At 60.1% G+C, this 14839-nt stretch overlaps 2 protein-coding genes across 2 annotated transcripts in view; one reads left to right on the forward strand and one right to left on the reverse strand.

Moving 5' to 3' along the window:
* Positions 1–657, reverse strand: part of LORICRIN (loricrin cornified envelope precursor protein) — a gene marked incomplete at its 5' end in the record, with an annotated part of 2972 nt that extends 2315 nt beyond the window's left edge. Inside the window, 3 exons of the mRNA XM_078882946.1 lie at positions 1–25; positions 119–194; positions 260–657. The exon at positions 1–25 is cut by the window's left edge and continues 55 nt beyond it. Of these exons, the coding sequence (XP_078739072.1) occupies positions 1–25; positions 119–194; positions 260–657 (499 nt within the window). The remainder of the gene's footprint in view (positions 26–118; positions 195–259) is intronic.
* The window catches only part of LOC144952470 (arrestin domain-containing protein 1-like), a 23468-nt gene extending 10846 nt beyond the window's left edge, over positions 1–12622 (forward strand). Inside the window, exons 4-9 of the mRNA XM_078882885.1 lie at positions 2007–2162; positions 8653–8835; positions 9425–9601; positions 9935–10112; positions 11000–11308; positions 12476–12622. Coding sequence (XP_078739011.1) covers positions 2007–2162; positions 8653–8835; positions 9425–9601; positions 9935–10112; positions 11000–11308; positions 12476–12606 — 1134 coding nt within the window. The 3' untranslated portion in view covers positions 12607–12622. The remainder of the gene's footprint in view (positions 1–2006; positions 2163–8652; positions 8836–9424; positions 9602–9934; positions 10113–10999; positions 11309–12475) is intronic.
* Positions 12623–14839: the final 2217 nt, after the last annotated feature.

The following is a 14839-nucleotide window of genomic DNA, read 5'->3' on the forward strand; positions in this document are numbered from 1 at the left end:
ACCCCCCACTCCCCCCACCCCCCCACTCCCCCCACCCCCCACTCCCCCCACTCCCCCTCACCCCCCACTCCCCCCACCCCCCCACTCCCCCCACCCCCCCACTCCCCCCACCCCCCACCCCCCCACTCCCCCCCCCCCCACCCCCCACTCCCCCACCCCCACTCCCCCCACCCCCCACTCCCCCCACCCCCCCACTCCCCCACCCCCCACTCCCCCCACTCCCCCACCCCCCACACCCCCCACTCCCCCCACCCCCCACCCCCCACTCCCCCCCCACCCCCCACCTCCCCACCCCCCACTCCCCCCACCCCCCACTCCCCCCACCCCCCACTCCCCCCACCCCCCACTCCCCCCACCCCCACTCCCCCCACCCCCCACTCCCCCCACTCCCCCCACCCCCCACTCCCCCCACCCCCCACTCCCCCCCACTCCCCCACTCCCCCACCCCCCACTCCCCCCACTCTCCCCACCCCCCACTCCCCCCACCCCCCACCCCCCACCCCCCCACCCCCCACACCCCCCACCCCCCACTCCCCCCACCCCCCCACTCCCCCCACCCCCACACCCCCCACTCCCCCACCCCCCACTCCCCCCACTCCCCCCACCCCCCACCCCCCACTCCCCCCACCCCCCACTCTCCCCACCCCCCACTCCCCCACCCCCCACTCCCCCCACCCCCCACTCCCCCCACCCCCCACTCCCCCCACTCCCCACTCCCCCCACTCCCCCCCACCCCCCACTCCCCCCACTCCCCCCCCACTCCCCCCACTCTCCCCACCCCCCACTCCCCCCACTCCCCCCACCCCCCACTCCCCCCACTCCCCACTCCCCCCACTCCCCCCACCCCCCACTCCCCCACTCCCCCACCCCCCACTCCCCCCCACTCCCCCCACCCCCCACTCCCCCCCACTCCCCCCACCCCCCACTCCCCCCCACCCCCCACTCCCCCCCACTCCCCCCACCCCCCACTCCCCCCACTCTCCCCACCCCCCACTCCCCCCACTCCCCCCACCCCCCACTCCCCACCCCCCACTCCCCCCACCCCCCACTCCCCCCACCCCCCCACTCCCCCCACTCCCCCCACCCCCCACTCCCCCCACTCCCCCCACCCCCCACCCCCCACTCCCCCCACCCCCCACTCCCCCCACCCCCCACTCCCCCCACCCCCCACTCCCCCCACCCCCCACTCCCCCCACCCCCCACTCCCCCCACTCCCCCCCACCCCCCACTCCCCCCACCCCCCACTCCCCCCACCCCCCACTCCCCCCCACCCCCCACTCCCCCCACTCTCCCCACCCCCCACTCCCCCCACCCCCCACTCCCCCCACCCCCCACTCCCCCCACCCCCCACTCCCCCCACTCCCCACTCTCCCCACCCCCCACTCCCCCCACCCCCCACCCCCCACTCCCCCCACCCCCCACTCCCCCCACCCCCCACTCCCCCCACCCCCCACTCCCCCACCCCCACCCCCCACTCCCCCCACCCCCCACTCCCCCCACCCCCCACTCCCCCCACCCCCCACTCCCCCCACCCCCCACTCCCCCCACCCCCCCACTCCCCCCACTCCCCCACCCCCCACTCCCCCCACCCCCCACTCCCCCCACCCCCCACTCCCCCCACCCCCCACTCCCCCCACTCTCCCCACCCCCCACTCCCCCCACCCCCCACTCCCCCCACCCCCCACTCCCCCACCCCCCACTCCCCCCACTCCCCACTCCCCCACCCCCCACTCCCCCACCCCCCCACCCCCCACTCCCCCCACCCCCACTCCCCCCACCCCCACTCCCCCCACCCCCCACTCCCCCCACCCCCCACTCCCCCCACCCCCCACTCCCCCCACCCCCACTCCCCCACCCCCCACTCCCCCCACCCCCCCACCCCCCACTCCCCCCACCCCCCACTCCCCCCCCCCACTCCCCCCACCCCCCACTCCCCCCCCCCCCACCCCCCACTCCCCCCACCCCCCCACTCCCCCCACCCCCCACTCCCCCCCGTGCGCGCTCAGTGTCCGTGCCCGACGTCGTTTGAGGGCCGCTTTGGGCGTGTGGAGTACTCGGTGCAGGCCGTGCTGGAGGCGGCGTGGTACCGCGCCGACCAGAGCGCCCGCACCCCCCTCTACGTGCTCAACCCCCTCGACCTCAACCTGCTGCCCGACTGCCGCGTCAGTCCCCACCACCGCCACCATCGCCATCACTACCACCATCACCACCATCACTACCACCATCACCATCGCCATCACTACCACCGTCATCACCATCACTACCGCCATCACTACCGCCATCACTACCACCATCACCACCATCACTACCACCATCACCGCCACCACCATCACTACCACCATCACCATCACTACCACCATCACCACCACCACCATCACTACCACCATCATCATCACTACCACCATCACCGCCACCACCATCGCCATCACTACCACCATCACCACCATCACTACCACCATCACCGCCACCACCATCATCACCATCACTACCACCATCACCATCGCCATCACTACCATCATCACCATCACTACCATCACCATCACTACCACCATCACTACCGCCATCACTACCGCCATCACCGCCATCACTACCACCATCACCACCATCACTACCACCATCACCACCATCACCGCCATCACTACCACCATCACCGCCACCACCATCACCATCATCATCGCCATCGCCATCACTACCACCATCACCATCGCCATCGCCATCACTACCACCATCACCATCACTACCACCATCATCACCATCACTACCACCATCACCGCCACCATCACCGCCACCACCATCACCATCGCCATCACTACCACCATCACTACCACCATCACCGCCATCACTACCACCATCACCACCACCGTCGTCACCACCGCCATCACTACCACCATCACCATCGCCATCACTACCACCATCGCCACCACCATCACTACCACCATCGCCACCACCATCACTACCACCATCGCCATCACTACCACCATCGCCATCATCACCACCATCACCATCGCCATCACTACCGCCATCGCCATCGTCACCACCACCGCCATCGCCATCAAAGCGACAGTGATAGGATCACAGAGCTCGGGCGATTTGATGTGCAAGTCTCTGTGTGAGTCTGTGGGTCTCTGTGTGTGAGTCTGTGGGTCTATGTGTGGTGAGTCTGTGGGTCTCTGTGTGGTGAGTCTGTGGGTCTCTGTGTGTGAGTCTGTGGGTCTCTGTGTGTGAGTCTGTGGGTCTCTGTGTGATGAGTCTGTGGGTCTCTGTGTGTGAGTCTGTGGGTCTCTGTGTGGTGAGTCTGTGGGTCTCTGTGTGATGAGTCTGTGGATCTCTGTGTGTGAGTCTGTGGGTCTTTGTGTGATGAGTCTGTGGGTCTCTGTGTGGTGAGTCTATGGGTCTCTGTGTGGTGAGTCTGTGGGTCTCTGTGTGGTGAGTCTATGGGTCTCTGTGTGGTGAGTCTGTGGGTCTCTGTGTGGTGAGTCTGTGGGTCTCTGTGTGGTGAGTCTATGGGTCTCTGTGTGGTGAGTCTGTGGGTCTCTGTGTGGTGAGTCTGTGGGTCTCTGTGTGGTGAGTCTGTGGATCTCTGTGTGGTGAGTCTGTGGGTCTCTGTGTGGTGAGTCTGTGGGTCTCTGTGTGATGAGTCTGTGGGTCTCTGTGTGATGAGTCTGTGGGTCTCTGTGTGGTGAGTCTCTGGGTCTCTCTGTGTGGTGAGTCTGTGGGTCTCTGTGTGGTGAGTCTGTGGGTCTCTGTGTGATGAGTCTGTGGGTCTCTGTGTGGTGAGTCTGTGGGTCTCTGTGTGACGAGTCTGTGGGTCTCTGTGTGATGAGTCTGTGGGTCTCTGTGTGGTGAGTCTGTGGGTCTCTGTGTGGTGAGTCTGTGGGTCTCTGTGTGATGAGTCTGTGGGTCTCTGTGTGGTGAGTCTGTGGGTCTCTGTGTGATGAGTCTGTGGGTCTCTGTGTGTGAGTCTGTGGGTCTCTGTGTGATGAGTCTGTGGGTCTCTGTGTGATGAGTCTATGGGTCTCTGTGTGATGAGTCTGTGGGTCTCTGTGTGATGAGTCTGTGGGTTTCTGTGTGATGAGTCTGTGGGTCTCTGTGTGATGAGTCTGTGGGTCTCTGTGTGGTGAGTCTGTGGGTCTCTGTGTGGTGAGTCTGTGGGTCTCTGTGTGATGAGTCTGTGGGTCTCTGTGTGGTGAGTCTGTGGGTCTCTGTGTGATGAGTCTGTGGGTCTCTGTGTGTGAGTCTGTGGGTCTCTGTGTGATGAGTCTGTGGGTCTCTGTGTGATGAGTCTATGGGTCTCTGTGTGATGAGTCTGTGGGTCTCTGTGTGATGAGTCTGTGGGTCTCTGTGTGATGAGTCTGTGGATCTCTGTGTGATGAGGCTATGGGTCTCTGTGTGATGAGTCTTTGGGTCTGTGTGATGAGTCTATGGGTGTCTATGATGAGTCTATGGGTCTCTATGATGAGTATATGGGTCTCTACGCTGAGTCTATTGGTCTCTATGATGAGTCTATGGGTCTCTACGTTGAGTCTATGGGTCTCTGTGTGAGTCTATGGGTCTTTGATGGGTTTATGGGTATCTATGATGAGTCTATGGGTCTGTGTGATGAGTCTACAGGTCTCTATGATGAGTCTATGGGTCTCTGTGTGATGAGTCTATGGGTCTCTATGATGGGTTTATGGGTCTCTATGATGAGTCTATGGGTCTCTACGCTGAGTCTATGGGTCTCTATGATGAGTCTATGGGTCTCTGTGTGAGTCTATGGGTCTATCTCTGTGTGAGTCTATGGGTCTCTGTGTGAGTCTATGGGTCTCTGTGTGAGTCTATGGCTCTCTGTGTGAGTCTATGGCTCTGTGTGAGTCTGTGGGTCTCTGTGTGAGTCTATGGCTCTCTGTGTGAGTCTATGGCTCTCTGTGTAAGTCTGTGGGTCTCTGTGTGAGTCTATGGGTCTCTACGATGAGTCTATGTGCCTCTGTGTGAGTTTATGGCTCTCTGTGTGAGTCTATGGGTCTATCTGTGTGTGATGAGTCTATGGCTCTCTGTGTGTGATGAGTCTATGGGTCTATCTGTGTGTGATGAGTCTATGGCTTTCTGTGTGTGATGCGTCTATGGGTCTATCTGTGTGTGATGAGTCTATGGCTCTCTGTGTGTGATGAGTCTATGGCTCTCTGTGTGAGTCTATGGGTCTATCTGTGTGTGATGAGTCTATGGCTCTCTGTGTGAGTCTATGACTCTCTGTGTGTGATGAGTCTATGGCTCTCTGTGTGAGTCTATGACTCTCTGTGTGTGATGAGTCTATGGCTCTCTGTGTGAGTCTATGGGTCTCTCTGTGTGTGATGAGTCTATGGCTCTCTGTGTGAGTCTATGGGTCTATCTGTGTGTGATGAGTCTATGGCTCTCTGTGTGAGTCTATGGGTCTCTGTGTGTGATGAGTCTATGGCTCTCTGTGTGAGTCTATGACTCTCTGTGTGTGATGAGTCTATGGCTCTCTGTGTGAGTCTATGGGTCTATCTGTGTGTGATGAGTCTATGGCTCTCTGTGTGAGTCTATGACTCTCTGTGTGTGATGAGTCTATGGCTCTCTGTGTGAGTCTATGGGTCTCTCTGTGTGTGATGAGTCTATGGCTCTCTGTGTGAGTCTATGGGTCTATCTGTGTGTGATGAGTCTATGGCTCTCTGTGTGAGTCTATGGGTCTCTCTGTGTGTGATGAGTCTATGGCTCTCTGCGTGAGTCTATGGGTCTCTGTGTGTGATGAGTCTATGGGTCTATCTGTGTGTGATGAGTCTATGGCTCTCTGTGTGTGATGAGTCTATGGCTCTCTGTGTGTGATGAGTCTATGGGTCTCTGTGTGATGAGTCTGTGGCTCTCTGTGTGAGTCTATGACTCTCTGTGTGTGATGAGTCTATGGCTCTCTGTGTGAGTCTATGACTCTCTGTGTGTGATGAGTCTATGGCTCTCTGTGTGAGTCTATGACTCTCTGTGTGTGATGAGTCTATGGCTCTCTGTGTGCGTCTATGACTCTCTGTGTGTGATGAGTCTATGGCTCTCTGTGTGAGTCTATGGGTCTATCTGTGTGTGATGAGTCTATGGCTCTCTGCGTGAGTCTATGGGTCTCTGTGTGTGATGAGTCTATGGCTCTCTGCGTGAGTCTATGGGTCTCTCTGTGTGTGATGAGTCTATGGCTCTCTGTGTGAGTCTATGGCTCTCTGTGTGAGTCTATGACTCTCTGTGTGTGATGAGTCTATGGCTCTCTGTGTGAGTCTATGACTCTCTGTGTGTGATGAGTCTATGGCTCTCTGTGTGAGTCTATGACTCTCTGTGTGTGATGAGTCTATGGCTCTCTGTGTGAGTCTATGGGTCTCTCTGTGTGTGATGAGTCTATGGCTCTCTGTGTGAGTCTATGGGTCTCTCTGTGTGTGATGAGTCTATGGCTCTCTGCGTGAGTCTATGGGTCTCTGTGTGTGATGAGTGTATGGCTCTCTGTGTGAGTCTATGGGTCTATCTGTGTGTGATGAGTCTATGGCTCTCTGTGTGAGTCTATGGGTCTCTCTGTGTGTGATGAGTCTATGGCTCTCTGTGTGAGTCTATGGGTCTCTCTGTGTGTGATGAGTCTATGGCTCTCTGCGTGAGTCTATGGGTCTCTGTGTGTGATGAGTCTATGGCTCTCTGTGTGAGTCTATGGGTCTCTCTGTGTGTGATGAGTCTATGGCTCTCTGTGTGAGTCTATGGGTCTCTGTGTGTGATGAGTCTATGGCTCTCTGTGTGAGTCTATGACTCTCTGTGTGTGATGAGTCTATGGCTCTCTGTGTGAGTCTATGGGTCTATCTGTGTGTGATGAGTCTATGGCTCTCTGTGTGAGTCTATGGGTCTATCTGTGTGTGATGAGTCTATGGCTCTCTGCGTGAGTCTATGGGTCTCTGTGTGTGATGAGTCTATGGCTCTCTGCGTGAGTCTATGGGTCTCTCTGTGTGTGATGAGTCTATGGCTCTCTGTGTGAGTCTATGACTCTCTGTGTGTGATGAGTCTATGGCTCTCTGTGTGAGTCTATGACTCTCTGTGTGTGATGAGTCTATGGCTCTCTGTGTGAGTCTATGACTCTCTGTGTGTGATGAGTCTATGGCTCTCTGTGTGAGTCTATGGGTCTCTGTGTGTGATGAGTCTATGGCTCTCTGTGTGAGTCTATGACTCTCTGTGTGTGATGAGTCTATGGCTCTCTGTGTGAGTCTATGGGTCTATCTGTGTGTGATGAGTCTATGGCTCTCTGTGTGAGTCTATGGGTCTATCTGTGTGTGATGAGTCTATGGCTCTCTGCGTGAGTCTATGGGTCTCTGTGTGTGATGAGTCTATGGCTCTCTGCGTGAGTCTATGGGTCTCTCTGTGTGTGATGAGTCTATGGGTCTCTGTGTGTGATGAGTCTATGGCTCTCTGTGTGAGTCTATGGGTCTCTCTGTGTGTGATGAGTCTATGGCTCTCTGCGTGAGTCTATGGGTCTCTCTGTGTGTGATGAGTCTATGGCTCTCTGTGTGAGTCTATGGGTCTATCTGTGTGTGATGAGTCTATGGCTCTCTGTGTGAGTCTATGGGTCTATCTGTGTGTGATGAGTCTATGGCTCTCTGTGTGAGTCTATGGGTCTCTCTGTGTGTGATGAGTCTATGGCTCTCTGTGTGAGTCTATGGGTCTCTGTGTGTGATGAGTCTATGGCTCTCTGTGTGAGTCTATGACTCTCTGTGTGTGATGAGTCTATGGCTCTCTGTGTGAGTCTATGACTCTCTGTGTGTGATGAGTCTATGGCTCTCTGTGTGAGTCTATGGGTCTATCTGTGTGATGAGTCTATGGCTCTCTGTGTGAGTCTATGGGTCTCTCTGTGTGTGATGAGTCTATGGCTCTCTGTGTGAGTCTATGACTCTCTGTGTGTGATGAGTCTATGGCTCTCTGTGTGTGATGAGTCTATGGCTCTCTGTGTGAGTCTATGGGTCTCTGTGTGTGATGAGTCTATGGCTCTCTGTGTGAGTCTATGGGTCTCTCTGTGTGTGATGAGTCTATGGCTCTCTGCGTGAGTCTATGGCTCTCTGTGTGTGATGAGTCTATGGCTCTCTGTGTGTGATGAGTCTATGGCTCTCTGCGTGAGTCTATGGGTCTCTCTGTGTGTGATGAGTCTATGGCTCTCTGCGTGAGTCTATGGGTCTCTCTGTGTGTGATGAGTCTATGACTCTCTGTGTGTGATGAGTCTATGGCTCTCTGCGTGAGTCTATGGGTCTCTCTGTGTGTGATGAGTCTATGGCTCTCTGCGTGAGTCTATGGGTCTCTGTGTGTGATGAGTCTATGGCTCTCTGTGTGAGACTATGACTCTCTGTGTGTGATGAGTCTATGGCTCTCTGTGTGTGATGAGTCTATGGCTCTCTGTGTGAGACTATGACTCTCTGTGTGTGATGAGTCTATGGCTCTCTGTGTGTGATGAGTCTATGGCTCTCTGTGTGAGTCTATGGGTCTCTGTGTGTGATGAGTCTATGGCTCTCTGTGTGAGTCTATGGGTCTCTGTGTGTGATGAGTCTATGGCTCTCTGCGTGAGTCTATGGGTCTCTATGATGAGTCTATGGCTCTCTGTGTGAGTCTATGGGTCTCTGTGTGCCCGCCCTCCGCCCCCCTTGTGGCTGCCAGTGCCCGTCCGTGGTGGAGGTGCAGAAGAAGGTGAACTACTCGCTCTTCAAGAGCGCCACGGTCACGCTGGCCGTGACCTCCGACCTGCGGGGCTACGTGCCGGGCCAGGTCATCCACCTCACCTGCCTCATCAACAACGGCACCGGCAAAAGCGTCTCCGGCATCACCGCGACCCTTGTGCAGGTGGGGCGGGGCGGGGGGGGTGACCCCGGGCGCCGGTGCCAGGCTTCCCGGTGCCGTGCGTGGTGAACGTCCCCACCGGGGCGGGCGGGGAGAGACAGAGGCGGAAGGGCCGTGCTTGCTCTGCCCACGCACAACGCTCCTTCGTAGGCGCGTAACACTCTGTTGAAGGCTACACCGAGTGTGTGTGTGTGTGCGTGTGTGTGTGTGTCCGTGTTGGGGTATGTGCGTGTGTGTGTGTGCGTGCGTGCGCGTGTGTGCGTGCGTGTGTTGTGTGTCCGTGTTGGGGTATGTGTGTGCATGTGTGCGTGTGTGTGTGTGTCCGTGTTGGGGTGTGTGCATGTGTGCGTGTGCGTGTATGCGTGTGCATGCGTGTGTCCGTGTTGGGGTATGTGTGCGTGTGCGTGTGTCCGTGTTGGGGTATGTGTGTGTGTGCGTGTGTGCGTGTGCGTGTGTGCGTGCGTGCGTGTGTGTGCGCGTGTGTGTGTGTGCGTGCGTGTGCGCGTGCGTGTGTGCGTGTGCGTGTGTGCGTGTGTGCGTGTGCGCATGTGTGTGTGTGCGTGCGTGCGCGTGCGTGTGTGCGTGCGCGTAGAAGGTGACGTTCCGCGGGCGCTGCGTGATGTACGACATGCGCACGCTGGCGCAGCTGGAGGGCGGCTCCGTGGGGGCGCGCCAGCAGGCGCAGTGGCTGGAGCGCATCGCGCTGCCGCCGCTGCCGCAGTCGCAGCTCTTCCTGTGCCACCTCATCGACGTCGACTACTTCGTCCAGGTACCCCCCCCTCTCCCATAACCCCACTCCCCTCCCGGCGACGATCTTTTTTTTTTCCACTTCCTCACCCGAGCCGAGCCGGCCAGGATGCGGCACGGGTCGTCTTTTTCCACTGCCTCATCCGAGCCGAGCCGGCCCGGATGCGGCGCGGGTCGTCTTTTTCCACTGCCTCATCCGAGCCGAGCCGGCCCGGATGCGGCGCGGGTCGTCTTTTTCCACTGCCTCATCCGAGCCGAGCCGGCCCGGATGCGGCGCGGGTCGTCTTTTTCCACTGCCACACCCGAGCCAAGCCGGGCCACCTTTGCCTCCCCCCCCCCTCCCCCCTCCCCGCAGGTGGCGATCCGCAGCATCGGCGTGGCGGCCACGCTGCCCATCGTGGTGGGGAACGTGCCGGTGCTGCGCTCCCTGGGGCCCGGGCCCGCCACGGCGCTCACCCCCACCGCACCGCCCCTGCCGCCACCCACGGCGCCGGGCTATGGCGGCGGCGGCGGTGGTGACGGGCGGCTGTACGGTGAGACGCTGACACTCAGCCGCGTGTCACCCCGTGTGTGTGTCACCCTGTGTGTGTGTCACCCCGTGTGTGTGTGTCACCCCGTGTGTGTGTGTCACCCCGTGTGTGTGTCACCCTGTGTGTCACCCTGTGTGTGTGTCACCCTGTGTGTGTGTCACCGTGTGTGTGTGTCACCCCGTGTGTGTGTGTCACCCTGTGTGTGTGTCACCCCGTGTGTGTGTCACCCTGTGTGTGTGTCACCCCGTGTGTGTGTCGCTCTGCGTGTGTATCACCCCGTGTGTGTGTGTCACCCCGTGTGTGTGTCACTGTGTGTGTGTGTGTCACCCTGTGTGTGTGTCACCCCGTGTGTGTGTCACCCTGTGTGTGTGTCACCCCGTGTGTGTCACCCTATGTGTCACCCTGTATGTGTGTCACCCCGTGTGTGTGTGTCACCCTGTGTGTGTGTGTCACTCTGTGTGTGTGTGTCACCCTGTGTGTGTGTGTCACCCCGTGTGTGCGTCACCCTGTGTGTGTCACCGTGTGTGTGTCACCCCGTGTGTGTGTCACCCCGTGTGTGTGTCACCCTGTGTGTGTGTCACCCTGTGTGTGTGTCACCCTGTGTGTGTCACCCTGTGTGTGTGTCACCCTGTGTGTGTGTCACCGTGTGTGTATCACCCCGTGTGTGTGTCACCGTGTGTGTGTCACCCTGTGTGCGTGTCACCCTGTGTGTCCCCCTGTGTGTCACCCTGACCCCGTGTGTGTCACCCTGACCCCGTGTGTGTCACCCTGACCCCGTACACCACACTCATTGCGCTCACCACAATCACCGCTCACCGCGCTCACCACACCGCTCACCACACTCACCCCCTCCCCCCTCGCCGCCCCCTCCCCCCCCCCCCGTGCCGTAGAGGCCTCTGCCACCGCTCTGCCCACCAAGCTGCACTCGCAGCTGCAGGACGGACGCTACTTCCCCACGCCCACACACGGCGACGCCACCATCGCCGGTGCCAGCGGCGGTGCCTTAGCCCCCCTGGCACCGGTCCCCCCGGCGGCGCCGTTTGGCGTTGGCGCCCCTCAGCTTTGCCTGGCGCCGGGGGAGACGGTGCCGTTCTTCAGCGGTGCCGCTGCCGGTGCCACCGCCGGCGCCGCCGCCGCCTCCTCGTCCCATCATCCTTTGCTGCTTCCTCCCGAGTTCAGTGCCGCCCTCTTTCCCTACGGTGAGTGGAGGGCGGCTGGGGGGGTGTGTGTGCGTGCGTGTGTGCGTGTGTGTGTGCGTGTGTGTGTGTGCTTGCGTGTGTGTTTATGTGTGTGCGTGTATATGTGTATGCGTGCATGGGTGCTTGTATGTGTCTGTGCGTGCGTGTGTCTGTGTGTGTCTGTGTGTACGTGTGTCTGTGTGCGTGTGCGTGTGTCTGTGTGTGTCTGTTTGTACGTGAGTCTGTGTGTGCGTGTGTGCGTGTGTCTGTGTGTACGTGTGTCTGTGTGTGCGTGTGTCTGTGTGTACGTGTGTCTGTGTGTACGTGTGTCTGTGTGTACGTGTGTCTGTGTGTGCGTGTGTCTGTGTGTGCGTGTGTCTGTGCGTGCGTGTGTCTGTGTGTGTCTGTGTGTGCGTGTGTCTGTGTGTGCGTGTGTCTGTGTGTACGTGTGTCTGTGTGTGCGTGTGTCTGTGTGTACGTGTGTCTGTGTGTACGTGTGTCTGTGTGTGCGTGTGTCTGTGTGTACGTGTGTCTGTGCGTGCGTGTGTCTGTGTGTGCGTGCAAAAGCTCTATGCTGGTGGGGGAGTGGGCTGGGAGATGTGTCTGTCTCTGTGGCTGTGTCTGTGGCTGTGGCTGTCTCTTTGTCTATGTCTGTCTCTGCCTCTATGTCTGTGTCTGCCTCTGTGTCTGTCTCTGTGTCTATCTCTGTGTCTATCTCTGTGTCTGTCTCTGTGTCTGTCTCTGTCTCTGTGTCTGTCTCTGTGTCTGTCTCCGAGTCTATCTCCGGCTGCCGTGTCTCTGTGTCTGTCTCCGTGTCTGTGTCTGTCTCTGTGTCTCTGTGTCTGTCTCCGTGTCTGTCTCCGTGTCTGTGTCTGTCTCTCTGTCTGTGTCTCTGTCTGTCTCTGTCTCTCTGTCTCCGTGTCTATCTCCGGCTGCCGTGTCTCTGTGTCTGTCTGTCTCTGTGTCTATCTCTGTGTCTGTCTCTCTGTCTGTGTGTGTCTCTGTGTCTATGTTTCTATGTCTGTCTCTGTGTCTATCTCTGTGTCTGTCTGTCTCTGTCTCTATCTCTGTGTCTGTCTCTGTGTCTGTGTCTGTCTCTGTGTCTATCTCTGTCTGTCTCTGTGTCTATATCTGTGTCTCCGTGTCTCCGTGTCTGTCTCCGGCTGCCGTGTCTCTCCGCACCCCCAGACCCGCCGCCCTCCTACGAAGAGAGCTGCCAGGCGGCGAGTGGCGACGCCGCACAGATGGACGCGGCCCCCCCCGACCCTCGCCAAGGCGGCAGCGGCGCCGGGGGGCCCTGGGCCCCCTGCGGGGAGTGAGGGGGCCCCCCCCCACCGCCCCCCCCCCCCCCACCGCCCCCCCCCCCCCCCCACCTCCCCCCCACCGCCCCCCCCCCCACCGCCCCCCCCCCACCCCCCCCCCACCGCCCCCCCCCACCCCCCCCCACCGCCACTGCCACTGGGGGTCCCCTAGGCAGAAAGACGCTGGCGGAGTGCACGGGGAGTGTGGTGCAAGGCGCTGCGGCTCGCAAGCGAGCGCCACTGGGCACGCACGCACCACTACACCACCAGCACCACCACCCGTGGCTCTCCGTGCGAGTCTGTGACTCTCTGTGTGGGTCTGTGGGTCTCTGTGTGAGTCTGTGGGTCTCTGTGTGAGTCTGTGGGTCTCTGTGTGAGTCTGTGGCTGTCAAGCGATGAGTCTGTGGGTCTCTGTGTGAGTCTGTGGGTCTCTGTGTGAGTCTATGGGTCTCTGTGTGAGTCTATGGGTCTCTGGGTGAGTCTGTAGGTCTCTGTGTGAGTCTGTGGGTCTCTGTGTGGGTCTGTGGGTCTCTGTGTGAGTCTGTGGGTCTCTGTGTGAGTCTGTGGGTCTCTGTGTGAGTCTGTGGGTCTCTGTGTGAGTCTGTGTCTCTCTCTGTGAGTAGTCTGTGGGTCTTTGTGTGAGTCTGTGGGTCTCTGTGTGAGTCTGTGGGTCTCTGTGTGAGTCTGTGGGTCTCTGTGTGAGTCTACGTGTCTCTCTGTGAGTAGTCTGTGGTTCTCTGTGTGGGTCTGTGGGTCTCCGTGTGAGTCCGTGACTCTCCGTGTGGGTTTGTGGCTGTCAGGCGATGAGTCTGTGGCTCTCTGCGTGAGTCCTACCTGTCTGTGCACCACGTGTAGGTCTGTCAGTCTCTGCGTGAACGTGTGCGCCTTTGTGTTCAGTTCGCCTGGTGCTGCGTGCAGCCTTGTGCCGCACAGGGACAGCTGCCACTGGTGGGGGGGGGGGTCCCCTAGGCTTAGCGGCAGCAGCAGCACGGTCGAGATGTTTGCGCGGAGTTAAACATCGACAGCCGGGAGAGGCAAAGGCGGACGCCCCCGACCCGGCTGGTGCGTCACAGCGTGCCGCCTTCGTAGCCGCCGCCAGCGCCAGCGACTCGCTATGAGCAGCACTTGGCCCAAGCGTCGCTTCGAGGCGGCGCGCGGGAACCTTTGTCTGCCTCGCGTGCACCGGCGTGCACCGGCGTGCACCGGCGTGCGAAGCCGGATCGGCGGCGTGCACCGGCGTGCACCGGCGTGCACCGGCGTGCACCGGCGTGCACCGGCGTGCGAAGCCGGATCGGCGGCGTGCACTGGCGTGCACCGGCGTGCGAAGCCGGATCGGCGGCGTGTAACGACGACGCTTCACTTTGTTGTTTTTGTTTTTCTTTTTTATTTTCGTTGTTGATGTTGTTGATGTTCGGGTAAGTCTGCGCGACTCGCAAGAGCGTCGTCACGGCGACGGGCACGGGTGCGACGCGTCGTCACGGCGACGGGCTCGGATGTGACGCGTCGTCACGGCGACGGGCACGGGTGCGACGCGTCGTCACGGCGACGGGCTCGGATGTGACGCGTCGTCACGGCGACGGGCACGGGTGCGACGCGTCGTCACGGCGACGGGCTCGGATGTGACGCGTTGTCACGGCGACGGGCACGGGTGCGACGCGTCGTCACGGCGACGGGCTCGGATGTGACGCGTCGTCACGGCGACGGGCACGGGTGCGACGCGTGACGCCGATGGTGGCGAGCCGTGGCGTTGACGGCGGTTGTGACGGTAACGAGCACCGCTAGCACGCGGTAAGGGGCCATCCCTTGTGTCCGTGCGCATGGAGGGGGGAGTGGGGGGGGTTGACCCAAACGCGTTCGCTTGCCACTACCACCACCACTACCACCGCTACTACCGCCACTACCACCACTACCACCACTACCACCACCACTACTACCACTGCCACCACTACCACCACTACCACCACTACCACCACCATTACCACCACTACTACCACTACCACCACTACCACCACTACCACCACTACCACCACCATTACCACCACTACCACCACTACCACCACTACCACCACAACCACTACCACCACTGCCACCACCACCACTACCACCACAACCACTACCACCACTGCCACCACCACTGCCGTCGGCGTCGTCACCACCACAGTCATCAGCGACTGTGGCTCTTGTAGAGAGTGCCGGGGGGAGATGGGGGGCAGGGGGGCCAGGGGGGGGGGGGGTCGGGGGGAGATGGGGG

This window comes from Lampetra fluviatilis, chromosome 68 (genome assembly GCF_964198595.1).
Source record: "Lampetra fluviatilis chromosome 68, kcLamFluv1.1, whole genome shotgun sequence".
Lineage (NCBI taxonomy): Eukaryota > Metazoa > Chordata > Hyperoartia > Petromyzontiformes > Petromyzontidae > Lampetra > Lampetra fluviatilis.